General features: G+C 34.6%; 1 protein-coding gene across 2 annotated transcripts in view; it reads left to right on the forward strand.

The window, feature by feature from the left end:
- The window catches only part of CDK5RAP1 (CDK5 regulatory subunit associated protein 1), a 36,657-nt gene extending 16,098 nt beyond the window's left edge, over positions 1-20,559 (forward strand). For both annotated transcript variants that reach the window (XM_003759059.3, XM_031954074.1), the window contains exons 9-14: positions 2,887-2,984; positions 3,639-3,694; positions 6,803-6,933; positions 7,121-7,270; positions 19,435-19,575; positions 20,323-20,559. In XM_003759059.3, coding sequence (XP_003759107.1) covers positions 2,887-2,984; positions 3,639-3,694; positions 6,803-6,933; positions 7,121-7,270; positions 19,435-19,575; positions 20,323-20,403 — 657 coding nt within the window. In that variant the 3' untranslated portion in view covers positions 20,404-20,559. The remainder of the gene's footprint in view (positions 1-2,886; positions 2,985-3,638; positions 3,695-6,802; positions 6,934-7,120; positions 7,271-19,434; positions 19,576-20,322) is intronic.
- The last annotated feature ends 328 nt before the right edge of the window (positions 20,560-20,887 follow it).

Consider the following 20,887-nt stretch of genomic DNA (forward strand, 5'->3'; position numbering starts at 1 on the left):
TTCCTTTTTTTATTTAATCTGTTTGGGGATTCATGCCCAGTAGTGGTATTGATAGGTCAAAAGATATGCATGATGTTATGGCCCTTTGGGGATAGTTCATATCTTTTGATAATTTATCAATTGGGGAAAGGCTTTTTTATATTTAAAATTTTACTCAGTTTCTTATATATTTGAGAAATGAGGCCTTCATCAGAGAATTTTGCTTCAAAATTCTTTTCACAATTACTATTTCTAACTGTATTTCTTTCTGCTTATTTTATTCTTTCTCTCCTTTCACTCTGTTCCTTCTCAAAATAGTTTTGATTCTTACCAGACCCTCCCCTGATATGCCCTCTCTTCTTTTATCCTTCCCCCCTTCTCATCTCCTCTTCTCCTCCTACCCTCCCCTGATATGCCTTCTCTTCTTTTACCCGCCCCTCCTCTTCTCCTCTTACTTTTCTGCAGGGTAAAATAGATTTCTTTATCCATATTGAGTGTGTATGTTATTTCCTCTTTGAGCCAATTCTGATGAGAGTAAGATTCAAACTCCTCTTCTCCTTTCCCTCCCCCCTCTTCTCCATTGTAAGAGCTTTTTCTTGCTTCTTTTATGGCAGATAATTTACATCATTTCACCTCTCCCTTTCCCTCTCTTAAAACATTCTTCTCTCATCCCTTAATTTTCTTTTAAAAAATATTATCCCTTCATAGTTAGCTCATTCTCTGCCCTCTTTTTTATCTATATTCCTTCTAATTGCCATGAGAAAGTTCTTAGAGTTACACATCTTCGCATATAGTAATGTAAAACAGATAAATCTTGTTAAGTCCCTTATTATTTCCCTTTCCTGATTACCTCCATATGCTTCTCCTGGGTCTTGTATTTAAAAATCAGATTTTCTATTTAGCTCAGATCTTTTCATCACAAATGCTGAAAGTCCTCAATTTCATTGAATGTCCATCTTCTCCCCTTTCGAATCATAGTTTTGTTGGGTGTAATCACCCGATTCTTGGTTCTAGCTCTATTGCTCTCCAGAATATATTCCAAGCCTTCTGATCCTTTAATGATTAGATGCTAAATCTTGTATTCTGATTGCAATTCCAGTATATTTGAATTTGTGTGTTTCTTGATGCTTGTAGTATTTTTTCTTTAACCTGGCAGATCCAGTATTTGGCTATAATATTCCTGAGAGTTTTCATCTTGGGATCTCTTTCAGGAGGTGATTGGTAGATTCTTTAAATTTCTTTTTTACTTCTGGTTGTAGAATATAAGGGCAATTTTCCTTGATAATTTCTTGAAAGTTGATATATAGGCTCTTTTTTTGATCATGAATTTCATGTAGACTAATAATTTTTAAATGATCTCTCCTAGATCTGTTTTCCCCATCAGTTGTTTTTCTAATAAGATATTTCACATTGTGTTCTATTTTTTCATTTTTTTTTGGTTTTGTTTTATTATATCTTGGTTTCTCATAAAGTTATTATCTTCCACTTGCTTAATTCTAATTTTTAGGGAATTATTTTCTTCAGTGAATTTTCAAGGGATTTTCAAAATCCCTTTTGAGCTCTTCAATAAAAAAAAGTTTTATTTTTCTTGGAGGCTTTGGATGTACGAGCTTTGATTTTATCTTCTTCTGAATGTGTTTTGATCTTCCTTGTCACCATAGTAACTTTCTGTGATCAGAATCTTTTTCTGTTTTGCTTATTTTCTCAGTATATTTTTTAGCTTTTAATTTGTTGTTAAAATAAGGTTCTGTTTCCATATTGCAGGATGTAATGCATAGGGGATTAATTTCACTAGAATGCCACTGTAAAAATTCATCTACATTCTAATGAACTTAAATTTACTATGGAACAAATTCAGCATCAGAAACATAACATTTATTTCAGTAAAAGTTAATACAGCCATCCATGTAAGCAGGTGTTGTCATTGTTCTGTGACAGTAGCATTCTGTGGGTGTTCTTCTATTTTCAGAAGGTTTTATGTTGTTATGCCAGTAACTGGTGAGGGTGGGAGAATCAATCACCAGACGTTAGAGCTTAGTCAGTCAGCCAGTATTTATTAAGATGTGCCTGACTAAGTAGTATGGTGTGTGAAGTTAGAACCAATTTAATATGAAAGGAAATTGAATTGTAGTCAGATACAAATTTGAAACCATATGAAATGAGCAACAATTAATGGCTTTTGTTATTTTTGATATTCTTGACTTCATTACTGATAGTTAAGAGTGTAGAGGAGAGCCTGGAATCCAGGTCCCATGCCTCTGAGGCCATTATTGTTTCCACACTATATAACTCATTTTGAGTTCTAAGAAAATAACTATATATTTATTTAAGAAAATTCAGCCAGATCTTAGATCTCAGTTATTAGTGGATGGTTAGAAATTCATGAATGATTTTTTAAATCTCAATTTAGCCATTAGTTTCATCACCCTCCCTGATTGAACTTTTTGCCTGTGCAGTCATAGCTTGCAAATCCTTTATTTTTCTTCTCCTTTCATTTTTGTGGAAGTGCTATGACATACTATAAAGGAGGAAGAATAAAACCACAGTTTGGACCAGGGTAAACTTTTTCCACATACAGCCCCTTTTCCCTGAGAAATTTTTACATGACCCTTTGCACATATGTATATAAAATAGGTATGCAAACCAAATATTTACTGATAATAAATCGTAATTTCATGATTTTCTCCCACATTCAGTTACGAGACCCCATGTCGGGTCATGACTCACAGTTTAAGAAGCTGTGGTCTAGGCAACCCAAGCTAATACTGTCCCTACTTCTCTTTGGTCAATTCTCACTTATTCAGTAATTGACTATGAAGAGTAAGAATTGTTAGCTGTTGGCCATAGAAGAATCAGTACCGTTTGTTGAAACTTTAATGACTTTTTCAATTGTTCTCTTTGGTCCAGGTTCTACATTTGATCCAGGAGCGGAATAATATTTGTAAACAGATCCATTTGCCAGCTCAGAGTGGAAGCAGCCGGGTCTTGGAAATCATGAGAAGAGGGTCAGGCTTGTTTGGGACTATTGGCTTACCACCATAAATTGCAATGTATTTTTGCTTGTCTTAGTTTCAGCATTGCTCATGAATCTGTAGATGGAATTTAACATATGTTTGACAAAGCAAAAACCTGAAAAGCAGATATACTTTTATTGTTTTTAACATTAACAGCCCTTGTTTACTTATCTTTTCTCATGGAAATTAACACTGCAGAGTTAACAGAGGCTAAGGAAGATAATTCAGTATAGAGCAAGTTTAAACTATACCATCTGACTTGTTTGTTACATTGGTACAGACTTTTGGAAATGACTTTAAATGTTTACTTATTCTTTTCTTTATTAAGAAAGAAGTAAAAAGAATTAACACTGCTATCTTGAGTCCCTGGATTAGTCTAAAGTACAGATTTTTGTTTACAGCAGGATTTTCCTGGACTTTTACTTAAACTATACTATAAAAACACAAAATCTTTGGGATGTGATATTTTGGTGAAATGGAAGCAAATTTTGGCAAGTCACAATATTTAGGATCCCTTACATAATATAATTTAGTTCATAGGATTATAATTTCGATATGGAAGGGAGTCTAGAACCTAGAGGCAAAGGGGACACTTAGTTTGAACCTCTCAGATTGAGTTAATCTTTTCCTTATCTCTCATTGTAGATATACAAGGGAAGCTTATTTGGATTTGATTCATCATATCAGAGAAACTATTCCAGGTAAACTTTTTTTCAAGTAATATCTTTTGCTTTTTTCACCTCAAATTCCCCAATGTGTCCCTTATTTCCAAACTTCCCCTCATTATAAAGAAAAATTTTGTCAGGCTTTCTTAAACTTTTTTGTGTTTTTAGACTCCTTTGGCAATCTAGTAGAGCCTATGGATCCCTTCTTAAAATGTTTTTAAATGCATAAAGTAGAATACATAAGGAAGCCAATTATATTGATATATAATTATCAAAATATGAAACAAGAAAAAAAAGTTCACAGGTTAAGAAACTTGAATTAAGCAAGACCAAATAACACAAATATATCCTGTACTCGTGGTCTCCCTTCTTCCTTTTTGGAGGAGGGAGATTTCCATTTATTAATATTCACCTACTTTATCTAGCATTTTCATTCCAGGTTAATATTCATTAGCCTTTTTTTCTGGTCATATTTCCCCTAAAATCACAAGTTCCTTTAATCCAAACATAGGTAATTCTGGGCCCCTAAAACAATTATTAGTAGGTGCCCACTTCACCATACTCACCTTTTGTTCCTTTTAGCTTCCTGATTTTCCTAGCAAACATTTATTAAACTCCTGTCTTGTGTGTTGTGCTCTGCCAGATATTGGGAATATAAATTGGGCCATTTTTCTTGCCCTCTAAGATCATTCAATCAGTTGTCCTTGAGTCCCTTTCTCCTTACCTTGTTTTTAGCCCTACAAAGATCATAATTTAAGAATACTATAAGGGACTAAGCTGTATCAATTGAAATAACAGTGTATTTTATTTATAAAGAAAATAGAGATCAGATGAAAAGTTTTATTTCAAAGTTACATTTATGTCACTTACCACATTTGATCTTTCTAGAGTTGGTCCTGCTGCACCCATATATTTGTTAGCAAATTGCTTCAATTTAGTGCTATAGAGATTACCAGATCCAGTTCCACATTAGGTTCATATCATATAGAAGATAGCTTATGCTCTCTAAATGCATAAACAAGATCTGGAAGAATTAATCTTAGATTTAGATTTCATATAGCTAATATGTGTTAAGACACATTATCTTATGTAATGTCATATAATTTTAAATTCTGAGTTTTGAGATTATAAAAATTATTTACTTGGCAATTGGCCTTGATTGTTTATATTTTGTATTTTAATTCATGAGACAAATTGTAACTGCTTTATTGACACATTATATGAAACTTTCTTTGGTGTAGATCAAAAGAGATTGTCAAATTTTCTGTTCCTTTAGAACGAACAATATTAAAACTGAAATTCTTTTTTTTTTTTTTATTCTTTTTTTTTTTATTTTATTTTTTTTTATTTAATAGCCTTTTATTTACAGGTATGCATGGGTAACTTTACAGCATTAACAATTGCCAAACCTCTTGTTCCAATTTTTTACCTCTTACTCCCCCACCCCGTCCCCTAGATGGCAGGATGACCAGTAGATGTTAAATATATTAAAATATAAATTAGATACACAATAAGTATACATGACCAAAACGTTATTTTGCTGTACAAAAAAAATCAGGCCATCCTCAGCAACGAGATCAACCAAATCATTTCTAATGGAGCAGTAATGAACTTAACTAGCTATACCCAGAAAAAGAACTCTGGGAGATGACTAAAAACCATTACATTGAATTCCCAATCCCTATATTTATGCACACCTGCATTTTTGATTTCCTTCACAAGCTAATTGTACAATAATTCAGAGTCTGATTCTTTTTGTACAGCAAAATAATGTTTTGGTCATGTATACTTACTGTGTATCTAAGTTATATTTTAATATATTTAACATCTACTGGTCATCCTGCCATTTAGGGGAGGGGGTGGGGGGGTAAGAGGTGAAAAATTGGAACAAGAGGTTTGACAATTGTTAATGCTGTAAAGTTACCCATGTATATATCCTGTAAATAAAAGGCTATTAAATTAAAAAAAAAAAAAAAAGAACTGGTCATCATATAGTATTGTTGTTGAAGTATATAATGATCTCCTGGTCCTGCTCATTTCACTCAGCATCAGTTTGTGTAAGTCTCTCCAGGCCTTTCTGAAATCATCCTGTTGGTCATTTCTTACAGAACAGTAATATTCCATAATATTCATATACCACAATTTATTCAGCCATTCTCCAAATGATGGACATCCATTCAGTTTCCAGTTTTTAGCCACTACAAAAAGGGCTGCCACAAACATTCGTGCACATACAGGTCCCTTTCCCTTCTTTATAATCTCTTTGGGATATAATCCCAGTTAAAACTGAAATTCTATAGGCATACATCAATGAATGAGAATTAAAAATAGACCAGTTTGGAAATGTGGACTTGAATTTAAGTTTAAAGGCAGCATTTGGAATGAAATTGATTTTTTCAACCAGGTAGAAAGAATGTCAATGGTAACTATAACATGGATAAGTAGGTTTAATTTTGATTTCTAAACATTAGTCATTCTTACTGTAAATGGAATTTATATGTGATAGGCTCAGAAAAATTGAAGTAGGCACTTTGTCTGTATTGCACTTAGTAAGGACTCTTCTTGGTGTGTACATGAACTATCATCAGAGTAGATTCACCTTCCTGAATTCCTGTGCTTTATTGGCAGGGTACACATTTCTGGGATGAATGCAATAAAGTGAGAGCATGTTCAGAGAGGAGTGACCATTATGGTAAAATAACTGGAGACCATGTCATTGGAGGTTCAGGAGAAGGAACTAGGCCTTAATTGCTTGCCTACTTGGAATGTTTTTTGAAAAGTTGTTACTTAGGAGCTTTACTTGATTAGATTTCAGCTTAATCCAGTGAAGATAAAAGTATAAGGAAAGCATGATAGCTTGTTTTAAGTACATGAAAGGCAATCATGTAGAAGAACAAGTAGAAGTGTTCTTGTCCCCAAAGAACAGAATTAAAAGTAATATGTAGAAGTTGCAAAGAGGAGAACATAATTACTGTCATCCAGAAGGAATGGGCTGCCTTGGGAAGTAATGGATCCTCCTCCCTAGGGGTCTTCAGGCAGAGGCTAGATAACTTCTTGTCAGCTGTGTTAGAGTCAGATATAACTTAGACTGGATGTCCTGTGAGGTCCCTTTCATTGTTAGTTTCTGTGAACTTTGTACGGCAGGAGTAAGCCTCAGCAGTGATTTTATTGCTGGATTCTGTGGAGAAACGGAAGAAGATCACCTCCAAACTCTGTCCTTGCTTCGGGAAGTCCGCTACAATGTAGGTTTCCTTTTTGCCTACAGTATGAGACAGGTGAGTTCTGGGTCCTCGTGTCTGGGTATGGCAGGCTTCCAGGTGGGAAACAATGGCAGAAAAGTGGCTCTATCTAGCCTCCATAGTGCATTGTGCATGAAAGGACTGTACTCTGTTTTGCATGCTACATTGGAAGCTGAATTAACTCAGGTCTTTCTGACTCCTTCTCTGTCCTGTCTTATTGTAGAAGACACGAGCATATCACAGGCTTCAAGATGATGTTCCAGAGGAGGTGAAACAGAGGAGGCTTGCAGAGCTGATCACTGCCTTCCGAGAAGGAGCTGCAGAAGCCAACATGGCTGTGGTTGGCCACACTCAGCTTATCCTCGTGGAAGGGGTAAGGGCAGTGGGACACTTTTCTTCAGTCTTATATTTACTTATAAGTATATAATGAACTTTCCCCTGTTCACTGCTCTCCCACTATAGGCATGGACTTGCAAATTTTCCATAATTATGTTTGTGTCAGATTGGCTTTTGGCAGGTAACCAAACATTCATATGAATCATATGGATTTGCAATTTAATCTGGCAAATGCATCTCCCAGGTACAAGGTAGCAAAACAAGGAGAGGGGTTCTAACCCCAAAGCTCAGTGCTCTAGGTAATGGCTTACATGTGAATCTATTTCCTTGGCACAGAGGATAGAGGGTAAGCTATGGGTCCTTGGGCAAGTCCCTCTAAGTACAGGGCAGATGGCATTGATCTGCACCAATAGAGAGTCTTCTTTGGAAATTCCCAAAGACATCTCAGATCCAGTGCTTTCCCTGCACCAAAATAAAAATGAAACTTCTTAATAGTAGGAAGAAGGAATGTTAAGATTTAGAGCTGAAGATAATATTTCCTGTTTCTGATCACTTAGGATAATAACAGCTAGTCTTGATTACCTGTGGCAATTTATCTAGCATCCTGATTAAAATGTCAGCTATTATTACTCTTAATCAATATTTTATCCTGGGCTGTTTTCACTTAATAGATCACCTAATAGATTCCTAGATGACTTGGTTTTTTTTTTTTTTTTTTTTTTTTTTTTTTTTTATATTCTTTTTTTTTTTCTGTATTTATATTTGTGTTTTTTTACATCATTAACAATTGCCAAACCTCTTGTTCCAATTTTTCACCTCTTACCCCCCCATCCCCTCCCCTAGATGGCAGGATGACCAGTAGATGTTAAATATATTAAAATATAAATTAGATACACAATAAGTATACCTGACCAAAACGTTATTTTGCTGTAGAAAAAGAATCAGACTCTGAAATATTGTACAATTAGCTTGTGAAGGAAATCAAAAATGCAGGTGTGCATAAATATAGGGATTGGGAATTCAATGTAATGGTTTTTAGTCACCTAGATGACTTGTTCCTGAGTTTTTAGGTGCTGAGTGCACAAGGAGTACAAATGTAATTAAACTTGGCCAAACATAGGTAGGATGGTAATTCTTTTCCCAATAAAATTGTATGTTCTTATCTTTTGAAAAAGGAAGCTTTTTTGGTAATGAAGTATCTTGCCAAAAAATCTATATCCATCATGATATGAAGTTGTTTTTGCTGTAGCTCCTTAGCAAAAATTCTTACTACATCAATTTTATCTGTGATTATTTCAAGATAAATAGGCTTGTTTCTGGGATAGGTTTAGAAAGCCTACAATTTGTCTTTTTTTTTTTTTTTTTTTTTCAATTAACAAGCATTTATTTTTTCTTAATTCCAATCATATAACTGTTGGAATCCTTACAAAGTGTTAAGTCATTAGAATTGATAGAGACAATAATTATCTAATTTAGCATGGTTCAGTATGATTGATCTGATCCTATAAGGAGATGTTATGGGCCAGAACTTGAAACAAGGTACTAAGTGGAATTGATGGAAGCAGTGCTTGTGTTTTTGGATTTGCACCTTTAAGAGTTTACACTTTAGAGCTCACACATTGGAGTTCACAAGTAGGGGAGTTACATACACAAAGTTAACTTTGTAACTTTGTGAATTCACACCTCCCATAATCCCATTCTCAGAGGAAGAGTCACCCTTTTACACCAAGCATAAAAAGAGCTTCAGTCAGTCAGTCAGTCAGTGAGACAGTTCAGAAGAAGCCACTAGTCGGAGATGAGCTAGAGCTAGAAGTCACTTCGGAAGATTGACAGAGTGAGAGTTCAGTTTGGGAGATTGAGAAGCTAATCTGCAGTCGGACAGAACCAAGATTCAGAGAGAGGCTGAAGCTAGCATTAAGAGCTCTCAGAGCCAAAGAAAGCTAACTGGGCTATTTTGGAAGAAACAATAAAGAACTACTTTAACACCTGGCTGCATTTGAGATGATTATTACTCTGAACTGAAACTAAGGCTGCCTCCAGAAAACCTCCCCAAGAAACCTGCTCCCAGAGAGAACCATCATATATTATATAAAAGAAGAAAACACCACATATAACCAATTTAAAAGGGAAAAAAAATAAAACATTTGTAACAAGTACAAATGGTAAAGCAAACTCCCACATGTCCAAATGTTTATATCTGTCTATCTATCTGTCAATATCTCTTTGAATTTAACAGCTCTCTGTCAAGATGTGAGTAACTTTTTTAGAATGTCTATGTAAATTCATAGCTCCACCAACACTGTATTAATATACCTGTTTTGCAGCTCCTCCAACATTCTTCATTTTCCATTTTAATCATAATTGTCAATATGATAGCTATGAGATAGAAGAACCTCAAAGTTACTTTAATTTGAATTTCTTTAACTATTAGTGATTTGTAGCATTTTTTTTAATGGTAGTTTGGGTATGTTTATTTGAGAAATACCTGTTAATTTTTTTTTTTTTTTAAACTTGGGTCTCTCCATTGTACTTAGGCAGGAAGTACAACTGTTAGACCCAGTTCACTATTGATCAGCATAGTAACTTGAGCCAGCTCTATTTCAGACCTGGACTAATCTTGTCCTCCTTAGGCACCCTGGTGACTGCCTTGCTATTTCCAGGAGCCTACCAACTCAGTTGCAGATTTAGCATGGATACCTGGTTAACTTTAGTCTTTCCACTGAAGTTCAAAACTCCTGATCATGCAATCCACCAACCTCAATATTGTCAGGCAGTACAGGCATGTATTACCACCCTCAGCTATTCCTAAATGCTTATAGATTTGAATCAGTTCCACCTATATTTTGGAAATAAAACTTTTATGAGAGTAACTTGCTTCAATTTTTTCCCCTCATTTAATTGTTTCCTTCAAATTTATGTAAAATCTTTTCAATTTTATTTAAATGAAATTATTCATTTTATCTTTTGTGATCCTCTCTATCCTTTGTTGGGTCATGAATTATTTCCTTTTCCATAGATCTAAAAGATAATTTCTTCTTTGTTCATCTAAATTGTTCATGATGTAATTTTTTTCTAAGCCTTTTATTCACTTGGAGTTAATCTCACTGTGTAGTGTGAGGTATTATCAAAGGTGGATGGTATTTTTTGTCAGAAGTTTTTTCTATTAATGTATTTATGTAGTTATTACTGATAATCATATGATTTTTTTTACTTGTTAATATGATTTATGATATTAATAGTTTCCCTAGTACTGAATCAGTTTTTTCATTCCTGGTATAAATGCAAATTTCTGTATCCTCTTTTCTAAAATTTTATTTAAAATTTTTATATCATTATGTACTAGGAATATTGGTCTTTTTCTTTCTCTCTCTCTCTCTTTCTCTCTCTCTCTTTTTTCTTTTTTAACTATTCCTGATTTAGATATCAAGACCATGTGAACTGAGTTTATATGAGAACATAGTTCTTTATTGAACTTGGTATGGATTTGGTAGGATTACTTCTTTTCCAACTTTTTTTTTTCAAACAATTAATGTTTAATAGAATTAATTTGTGGATGTTTTGATGTCAGTTTTTCCTTTAAAATTCATTTATGGCTTAGTTTTTCAATTTATGTCATTCTTCTGAATTGGATTATTTAAATTCTTTACTTCTTTTCCTATTAATTTGGACATTTTGTATTTTTATAAACCTTAATTCATTTTATTTAAAGTTAGTGGTTTATTGGCATATACTTAGGTAATATAATTTTCTATAGTTGTAGTTTGTTCATTTCTCACCAACATTTTTCCTCCTTTTTTTTAAACTTTCCCCCTTCGTCCCTTTTCCACTATAATTATCATAATTCATTTACATTTTTCATTAATTAGTTATGCTTTAACATGGCCAAGTTACAATATATTATTTTTCTCACTCAAAAACAGGTATTTGGTAAGTAGTTGTTAAATACCTGCCACTGTGCTGAGAGATTGAGATACAAATAAAAGTAAAACCAATACTGGTTGCCTTCAAAGAAACTTTCAATGTACAGTCTTCAAAGAGCTCACATTTCAATGGGAATAATTATATATATATCTAGGCAGACTTAAGATATCTATGTATCTATCTGTCAGTTTAGATAAATTGAAAGAAAGAAAAACAGAGAGGAGAGCGTGAGAGAGTGTGAGCACAACCATGAGTACGTGTGTGAATGGAAAGTAATCTCAGAGAGGAGACCACTGGTATCTGGGAAAGGTCTCCTGAAAAAGGTGAAATTTGAACATTTGTAAATAACTTTTTAAAAAATTTGTCTTTCAGGAGGTGATTGGATTCTTTCAGTGGCTACTTTGCCCTCTGGTTCTGGGACATCAGGGCAGTTGCCGTGATGATTTCTTGAAAGATATTGTCTAGGCTCTTTTTTTCATCATAGTTTTCAGGTAGTCCAATAAATAATTATTAAGATTGACTTTCCTGGATCTATTTTTTAGGTTATTATTTTTTTCTGATGAGGAATTTTATATTCTCATCTTTTTTTTTTTTTTCATTTTTGGTTTTGTTTGACTGATTTTTGATGTTTCATTGAGTCATTTACTTCCATTTGTTCAATTCTAATTTTTAGTGAAGTATTTTCTTCATTTAGCTTTTTTATCTCTTTTTGGATCTGGCCAATTGAACTCTTAACTAAGTTGTTTTTGTTCATTGGACTTTTTTCCCATTTCACAGATTCTGTTATTCAAGTTGTTTCCTTTTTCTATTTCACAAATCTATTTTTTTAAGGAGTTTTTCCAGATAATTTCTGTATTTCCTATTCCTAACTCTCCTAAGTCTATTTTATAGGTCAGTTGTTTTACCAGTGAGGTAGTTTAAATTCTGTTCTTTCATTTCTTTGGTTTTATTTGACTAATTTTTGATGTCTCATTGAGTTGTTTATTTTCATTTGTCCAATTCCAATTTTTAGTGAATTATTCTCTTCAGTTAGTTTTTTAACCTCATTTTGCATTTGACCAACTGTATTTTGTTTTGTTCATTGGATTTGTTTTTCTATTTCGCCAATTCTATTTTTTAAGGAGTTATTCTCTTTTTCCATTTTGCCAAATCTATTTTTTTAAAGTTGTTTTCTTTAGTATATATATTTTTCCATTTCACCAAATTTATTTTTTAAGGTTTTTTTCTTCAGTCAATTTCTGTGTTACTTTTTCCAAACTCTCTGGCAAAACCCTCATTTCCTTTCCCCATTTTCTTTAACTCTCTTTTAAACTTTTTGAATTCATCTAAAAGAGCCTTTTGAATTGGAGACCAGTTCATAACTCCTTTTGAGGCTTCATCTGGAGACATTTTGTCTTTAGTGTTCTCAAGGTTTGGGTTCTGTTCTTTTCTGTCTCTATAGTAGCTATCTGTAGTCAGAGTTCTTTTTGCTTTTTTGCTCATTTTTAAAGGTTGAGGCCTTAGGGTAGGGGAGATTGTCCTGAGCTTCCTCTACAGAAAGACAGGGGCTTCTCAGTGCCCTGGGGCCGGTGGTGCTGCAAGCTTTCCCACTGTTCTTGGTGGGCCTAGTTAAGTCATACCTATTATGTTGGGATTTGGGGTTCACTATTTGCTTTCTGTAGTTGCATTGGAGGTCTCACAATTAGTCTACTGCTCCACTGGCCTTCCAAACCAGGGCAGAATAGCTAATGCTGCTGCATTTTGGCTAAGAGTCTTCTACTAGATTTCCCATTGGGGAGGGTGGGGGGCCTGGGCTGCACTTGCATTGGGCTACTTTCTCTCCTGTCCAATTAAGACAGACCTTTCCTGAAGTCCTTCCAAGATATCTTATGCTGGAAATTTGTTACACTCCAATTATTTGTGAGTTCTGCCACCCCAAAATCTGTTCAGAGGCTTGATCTGCTGTTGATTCTGAGGGAAGCCAGGAATACAAAGTCTTGTCTACTCTCTACCATCTTGGCTCTGCCTCTCCAGTTTTAACTTTTAAGGAATTATTTTCTTCAGTGAGTTTTTGTACATCCTTTTCCATTCCACTTTTTGTGGAGATTTTTTTTCCTTTGATGATTTTTTGTGCCTCTCTTTTTGTTTGGCCAATTTTGCTTTTTAAGGCATTTTTCTCCTATTGGCTTTTTGTTGTTCCTTACCATTTAGCCTAGTCTATTTTTTTTAACTTTTTTTTTTATTATAGCTTTTTATTTACAAATATATGCATAAGTAATTTTTCAGCATTGGCAGTTGCAAATCCTTTTGTTCCAACTTTTTCCCTCCTTCCCCCAGATGGCAGGTTGACCAATACATGTTAAATATGTTAAAGTATAAGTTAAATACAATATATGTATACATGTCCAAACAGTTATTTTGCTGTATAAAAAGAGTCAGATTTTGAAATAGTGAACAATTAGCTTGTGAAGGAAATCAAAAATGCAGGCAGACAAATGCAGGTAAAGGGATTGGGAATTCTATGTAGTGGTTCATAGTTATCTCCCAGAGTTCTTTCCCTGGGTGTAGTTGGTTCAGTTCATTACTGCTCTATTGGAACTGATTTGGTTCATCTCATTGTTGAAGAGGGCCACGTCCATCAGAATTGATCATCCATCATATAGTATTGTGGTTGAAGTAAATAATGATCTTCTGGTCCTGCTCATTTCACTCAGCATCAGTTCATGTAAGTCTCCCCAGGCCTTTCTGAAATCATCCTATTGGTCATTTCTTACAGAACAATAATATTCCATAACATTCATATACCACAATTTATTCAGCCATTCTCCAACTGATGGGCATCCACTCAGTTTCCAGTTTCTGGCCATTACACAGAAGGCTGCCACAAACATTTTTGCACATACTTTCCCTTTTTTAAAATCTCTTTGGGATATAAGCCCAGTAGTAACACTGCTAGGTCAAAGGGTATGCCCAGTTTGATAGTTTTTTGAGCATAGTTCCAAATTGCTCTCCAGAATGGCTGGATGTGTTCACAACTCCACCAACAATGTATCAGTGTCCCAGTTGTCCCACATCCCCTCCAACATTCCTCATTATCTTTCCCTATCATTCTAGTTAATCTGACAGGTGTGTAGTGGTATCTCAGAGTTGTCTTAATTTGCATTTCTCTGATTAATAATGACTTGGAGCATCTTTTCATATGGCTAGAAATAGTTTCAATTTCTTCATCTGAGAATTGTCTGTTCATATCTTTTGACCATTTGTCAATTGGAGAATGTCTTGATTTCTTATAAATTAGAGTGAATTCTCTATATATTTTGGAAATGAGGCCTTTATCAGAACCTTTGACTATAAAAATGTTTTCCCTGTTTATTGCTTCTTTTCTAATCTTGTCTGCATTAGTTTTGTTTGTACAAAAACTTTTTAATTTGATATAATCAAATTTTTCTATTTTGTGATCAATAATGATCTCTAGTTATTCTTTGGTCATAAATTCCTTCCTCTTCCACAGGTCTGAGAGGTAAACCATCCTATGCTCTTCCAATTTATTTATAATCTCATTCATTATGCCTAGGTCATGACCATTTTGACCTTATCTTGGTGTACAATGTTAGGTGTGAGTCAATGCCTAGTTTCTGCTATACTAATTTTCAATTTTTCCAGAAATTTTTGTCAAACAGTGAGTTCTTATCCCAAAATCTGGGGTCTTTGGGTTTCTCAAACACTAGATTATTAAAGTTATTGGCTGTTTTGTCCTTTGAACCTAACCTATTCCATTGATCAACTAGTCTATTTCTTAGCCAGTACCAAATGGTTTTGGTAACCATTGCTTTATAATATAATTTAAGATCTGGTACAGCTAAATCACCTTCATTTGAATTTTTTTTTCATTAATTCCTTTGAAATTCTTGACCTTTTGTTTTTTCATATGAACTTTGTTATTTTTTTCTAGATCATTAAAATAGTTTTTTGGGAGTATGATTGGTATAGCACTAACTATGTGTGCTCTGATTATTAGGGAGTTTTATCAGATCTAAACCTGCCTCTTTCTTTTACCTCTTAATTCTGAGTTCTGCTTTCTGAGACCAAATAAAGCAATTCTAATCTTTCTTCCCTAGGTTGGCCCTTCACATATTTGAAATTATCATGCTTTCTCTTTAGCCTTATCTCATCTGCAGGTTCAACATCCCTAAGTCTTTTTCCTCAGATAATTTGAATTCAAAATGCTTAAGCATCCTAATTATCCTTCTTTGTATACTTTCCAGCTCATCAGGTTCTTTCCCAAAGTGTAGTAACAAACGCTGCATACATTTCTATTTGACCAGGGTATTATACCCACTTATTTCTAGAACAGGTGTTTCATATTACTTGTTAAGATGATTACAACAATTTATGGCTTCTACTTCATGCTTCTGATTCATTGTGAGTACGTCGCCCACTAAATCCTCCAGAGCTTGATAAACATTAAAAAAAAATTTTGAGGCTAAAATTCCCCATTAGAGAAGTTTTTACCCACCCATCCATCCTCCTCTGGCTAAGGGTGATGTATAACTATCATGTGATAAAAATTGACAATTTCCAGAATAGAATTGTATTCTGCTTTTCAAGGATCTTAGAGTCCTTGTTGGAATGTCTGAAAATGGAAATAAATCTTCTGTAATGTACTGAGTGTCCCATTTCAACAAGTATTCACAGAAATGCTTAATGTTCTCTGCCTGAGTGCATTACAGTAAATTAGGGGGTTTTATGAACAGTTGGACCAGGTTTTCTTCTAGGGTTAGGTGTTTGTGTTCTTATATATCCTGCATGGAAGTAAAAATCTTAAGCAACTGTTCTCCTTAATACTTTTCTTGTCATGTCAAATCCTGTGTTGCCCTCAGAACTCTAAGGTCATTTATAGTCCCTTGTGCGTTCATTCACCAGTACTGTCTCATAGAATTTACAAGATTGTTTTTAGAACAAATGCAATAGTTTTATGAGAAGTTTTGGAAGAGGACAAACCACTATGCCAGTATGGTGAAGTTTTTAATCTGGGCAGTGGTACTTTTCTCTTACCATTCTCTGACTTCACTTTGGCTTATGTCTCACTAGTCAGTGATGTTTAGCATCAAGAGGTGCTAAATTTGCTTTTAGTCTTCATGTTACTGAGATTAACTTTGTCCTAAAATTACTTTGTGTTATTCTCTCTTCATAAACGATCTTATTTCTTCTTCCTGCTTACCTAATCTGTCCATTATTGGTCCCAACTTAAGTTCTCTTTCTTTTGTGAAATTTCTATAATCTCTGCAGCCTCGCTAGTCTTTCATCTACTCTGATCATTGACTTGAAAACCACAGGAAACCTTAGGGCTTATCTAGTCAAGTTTTGAAGGACTACAGAGATTAAGGTCTTAGAGATAATTTAGTAGTAGAGCAGAAATTTGAATTCACTTCTGACTCCAAATTCAATGTCTCATTCCACTTGACAGTTTAATACTGCTTATCTATTGTTGTTTTCTGCTATTCACTTTTGCTATATGTGATTTAATTTTGTTTGTTCAACTAGATATTAAGCTCCTTGGTGTCTAATGTTCTTTTCCTTGATTTCTTTGAGACCATATCTTTTTTTTCTAGCTTTTTTAGTTGCAAGCCTAATTTATTGATCTTTTTCTCTATTTTATTCAAATAAGCATCTAGAGATATAAAATTTCCCCTTATTATCGCTTTGGCTGCATCTCACAAATTTTGGTATGTTGTTTCATTATTGTCATTCTCTTGAACAAAATTATTGATTGTGTCTATGATTTGATGTTTCACCCATTCATTCTTTAAGATGAGATTATTTAGCTTCCAATTACTTTTTGGTCTATTTTCCCTATTTCTGTCTTTCTGCATTTGATTTTGAGGTCTTTATGTCCTAATATATGGTCAATTTTTGTATAGGTTCCAGGAACTGTTGAGAAGAAAGCGTCCTCCTTTCTGTCTCCATTCAATTTTCTCCAAAGAGCCATCATATCTAGTTTTTCTAGTATTCTATTTACCTTTTTAACTTCTTTCTTATTTATTTTGTGGTTTATTTATCTAATTCTGAGAGTGCAAAGTTGAGATCTCTCACTATTATAGTTTTGCTGTCTATTTCTTCTTGCAACTCTCTTAACTTCTTCATCCTTTAAGTGCTACACCACTTGGTGCATATATGTTTAGTATTGATATTGCTTCATTATCTATTGTACCCTTTAGCAAGATATAGTTTCCTTCCTTATCTCTTTTAATTAAATCAATTTTTGCTTTTGTTTGATCTGAGATCAAGATGGCTACCCCTGCTTTTTTAACTTCACCTGAAGCATAATGTATTCTACTCCAACCTTTTGCCTTTACTGTGTATGTATCACTCTGCTTTAAATGTGTTTCTTGTAAACAACATATTGTAGGATTCTAGCTTTTAACCCAGTCTGCTATCTGCTGATGCTTTATGGGAAAGTTCATCCCAGTCACATTTACAGTTAAAACTACTAATTCTGTATTTCCTCCATCTTATTAACCCCAAATTATACTTTTCTCTTTCCTTTTCCCCTTTACCTCCTCCCCAGTATTTTACTTATGAGCACTACTTGCCTCAAACAGCCCTCCCCCTTTAAAGTTCCTTCCCTTTTCTTATACCTTTCCCCTACTATTTCTGTTTTCCCTTCTATGTAGCCTACTCCTTCCCTTTTCCCCTTTGCCCTCTCACTTTTCTATAGGATAAGAAAAGTTTTTCAGTGAAACCAAATATATCTAATATTTCTTCTTTGAGCTGAATCTGATGAGAGTTAAGATTCACACAATATTCATCACCCTTCCTTCTTTCCCTCAGTTATAATAGATTTTCTTTACCTCTTCCTGAGATGTAATTTCCCTTATTTTACGTCTACTTTCCCCTTTTGTTTCTGTTGTAATCCTCTGTTCACCTCTAGTTTCTTTTTTATATTATAACAGTAAAATCAGATTATACATATGCTCTCTATGTATACCCATAAAAGAAATAACATTTCTCAAGAGTTTTTTTTTTTCTTTTTACCTTTTTATGCTTCTCTTGAGTTCTATATTTGGAGGTCACATTTTTTAGTTTAGCTTTGGTCTTTTTATCAAAAATAAATGGAATTCCTCATTTCCCCAGCCTATTATTTAGCTTTTAACTAAGCAGGGCTCTATTTCCAGGTTGTAGCAGGGATTTTGTGCAGCTTTTTTCAGAGATCCTTCTAGGGACTTGTACTGTGAACCCGTACTGCTACCTAGATCTGAAAATGGGCAAAGCAACAGAGTCCTGCCTGAGTACCAGCAAAAAGACCCTGCAATCTTCCTCTGACCAGCTGTTCTATGCCCACCCCATCCCCCTTCCACCTGTATGCTGAGATCTGTGGAAGCTTCCTGGTTACTGTCATGGCAGATGCTGCTACTGCAATGCTGATGCTGTAGCTGTTGATTCATTGGCTCCTAAAACCCAATCCTGAGCAGGGGCTCCCCTCATATCCTCGTACATCAAACCTTTCTTGCTGAGTTGTCTTTGGCCTCTGGACTGAGAGGTCTGGAGATTACTGTCATTGATGCCAATGGAGATGTCCCACAGCCTATTCCTGGTTTCCTGGGGCTTGTGCTGTGCTTGGCTTGGCCTATTCCAAGATTGTGCCCCAGACCCACCCCAATGCTGACTTTACAAGCTACCTTCCACTGGAAAATTGTTCAACTTCATTTTGTAGTGGGTTCTGACACTCTACAATTTGTTTAGAATCATAGTTTCAAGGTATTTGCAAGGATTGGGGGAGAACTCAGCAAATATCCACCTTTACTCTGCCATCTTGGCTCTGTCCTCCTGTAATAAATCTTTTTTTAAAAATTCATTGATATCATTTGTTTTTACATCATCTTTTACATCCCCTTAATTTTCAAATGTAAAACCAATCTCTTGTAACAAAGCACTTTTTTTAAAGCACAAAAGCAGTTCAGCAAAGGTAATCAGAAAATCAAACCTGACCCTATGTACAGTATTCTATATTCATGCTTTTCATCTCTGAAAAGAAACATTTTCTGACAAGTTGGACCATTATAATTACAAAATGTTCAATGTAGTTATTTTTGTTCTTTCCATTTACATTTTTGTAGTCATCATGTATATTGTTTCTCTAGTTCTGCTTCATTTTTCATCACTTCATAGAAGTTTCTGCTTCTTTATATGCTTCATATATGTCATTTCTTATAATATTCCATTAATGTAATTGAATTTTTTTCAGCCATTCACCAATCCCAAGTGATTATTCTAAATATCATTATTTTTTTCTCTCTGCAGCCCAGTAAGCGCTCTACCACTGAGTTATGTGGAAGGAATGATGGAAACATTAAAGTGATCTTTCCTGACATCGAGATGGAAGATTGCATTAACTCTGGAAGCTTAACCCGAGCCCAGCCAGGAGATTATGTATTAGTGAAGGTATGGATCCATTTTTAGTTTAAGTTTGGTTTAGATGATTTACATTTTATTTTTCTATTAAATGTGTTTCAATAATCATTTCAACAATTTCTGACTTCACATTTGTATTATGGAAATCCTACTTACTCTAAAATGTACTTCTTAGTTCTTATCTTGACTCAGTGCTAGTTGATGTTAAGTCAAGAGAAAGGGAGAGTGGCAAAGGCTTCTTACCATTGCCTTAGTACTTTTCTTGGCAAAGAGCATGAGATATGAAAATGAAAGGAGGAATGGAAGAGAAAAGCAATTTTTTTGCTTCCACTTCTCCTTTCCCCCATTTTAAAGGAAATGGGAGAATCAATTCTGTCCTGTTCTTTCTTCTTACTACTCTCCATTCCTTTTTTTTTCCTCACCACAGAGTCCTCACTCCTCTCTCTTCTTTCCAGGCCTTGTTCACTTCTCCTTTGACTTGCATCCCAATTCTGTACTTCCTATCATATTGCTCTGCCTTTCCCTTACCTACTTCTCCACCTTTTCCCCTTTCTGCAAACCCTTACTCTTCAAAGGACCACCAGAATTTTTTTTTTTTTCTATAGGTCCTCCTGTGTGAATTGTCTGGTACTACTGTAACTTGGAATTCTTTAGTAGCTACCATACCTCTTTTCCACAGTAGCCCTTTCCCCAAAGAGCTACATATGAATTCTTTACTAATTGAAGCTTTTGGCCCTGTTGACTTTTTTTTTTCCCCTTGGGTGGCTTTTTTCCCAGATCACCTCTTCTAACTCCCAGAGCCTGAAAGGAGTTGCTCTCTGCCGAACATCTCTACAAGAGTTCTCAGCACGTTGTTGACCTGAATTGACATCCCCAAAGTTCTTCTGGATGCCCTGTTAGTGATGTTGTGAGAAGATTGTGGCTACAGATTGTACTACATACAAATCTGGGGTCACTTCCAACTCTGAAATTCTGTGATAATAGGTTTTGTCAAAGAGAAATTGAGAAGTGACTGGTTAAATAGTAATATTTCTTTGACAAGGAATCATCATCGGTTAGGGAAGGAACTTTATGTCAGATGGAAAAAGAATCTTCTGGATTTACCTGCTACATGGAAGCATCTCCAAGAATCACTATTAAATGATTACCCTACAGCTAAAATGATTTTTGTTTCTTTTTTTAATGCTGTGAAATTCAGTCAGTTATTTGTTTTATCTTCTGAACATCAGTTTTCTAATTTAGTTGATGGGTGATAGATGGGTTAATAGATAATCTTTCACCTCATCTTTTATGGCACCTGGATATCTCTACTTCATGTTGCCACAAATATTCTTTTTCCTTC

Source organism: Sarcophilus harrisii, chromosome 2, assembly GCF_902635505.1.
Source record: "Sarcophilus harrisii chromosome 2, mSarHar1.11, whole genome shotgun sequence".
In the NCBI taxonomy this organism is placed as follows: Eukaryota; Metazoa; Chordata; class Mammalia; order Dasyuromorphia; family Dasyuridae; genus Sarcophilus; species Sarcophilus harrisii.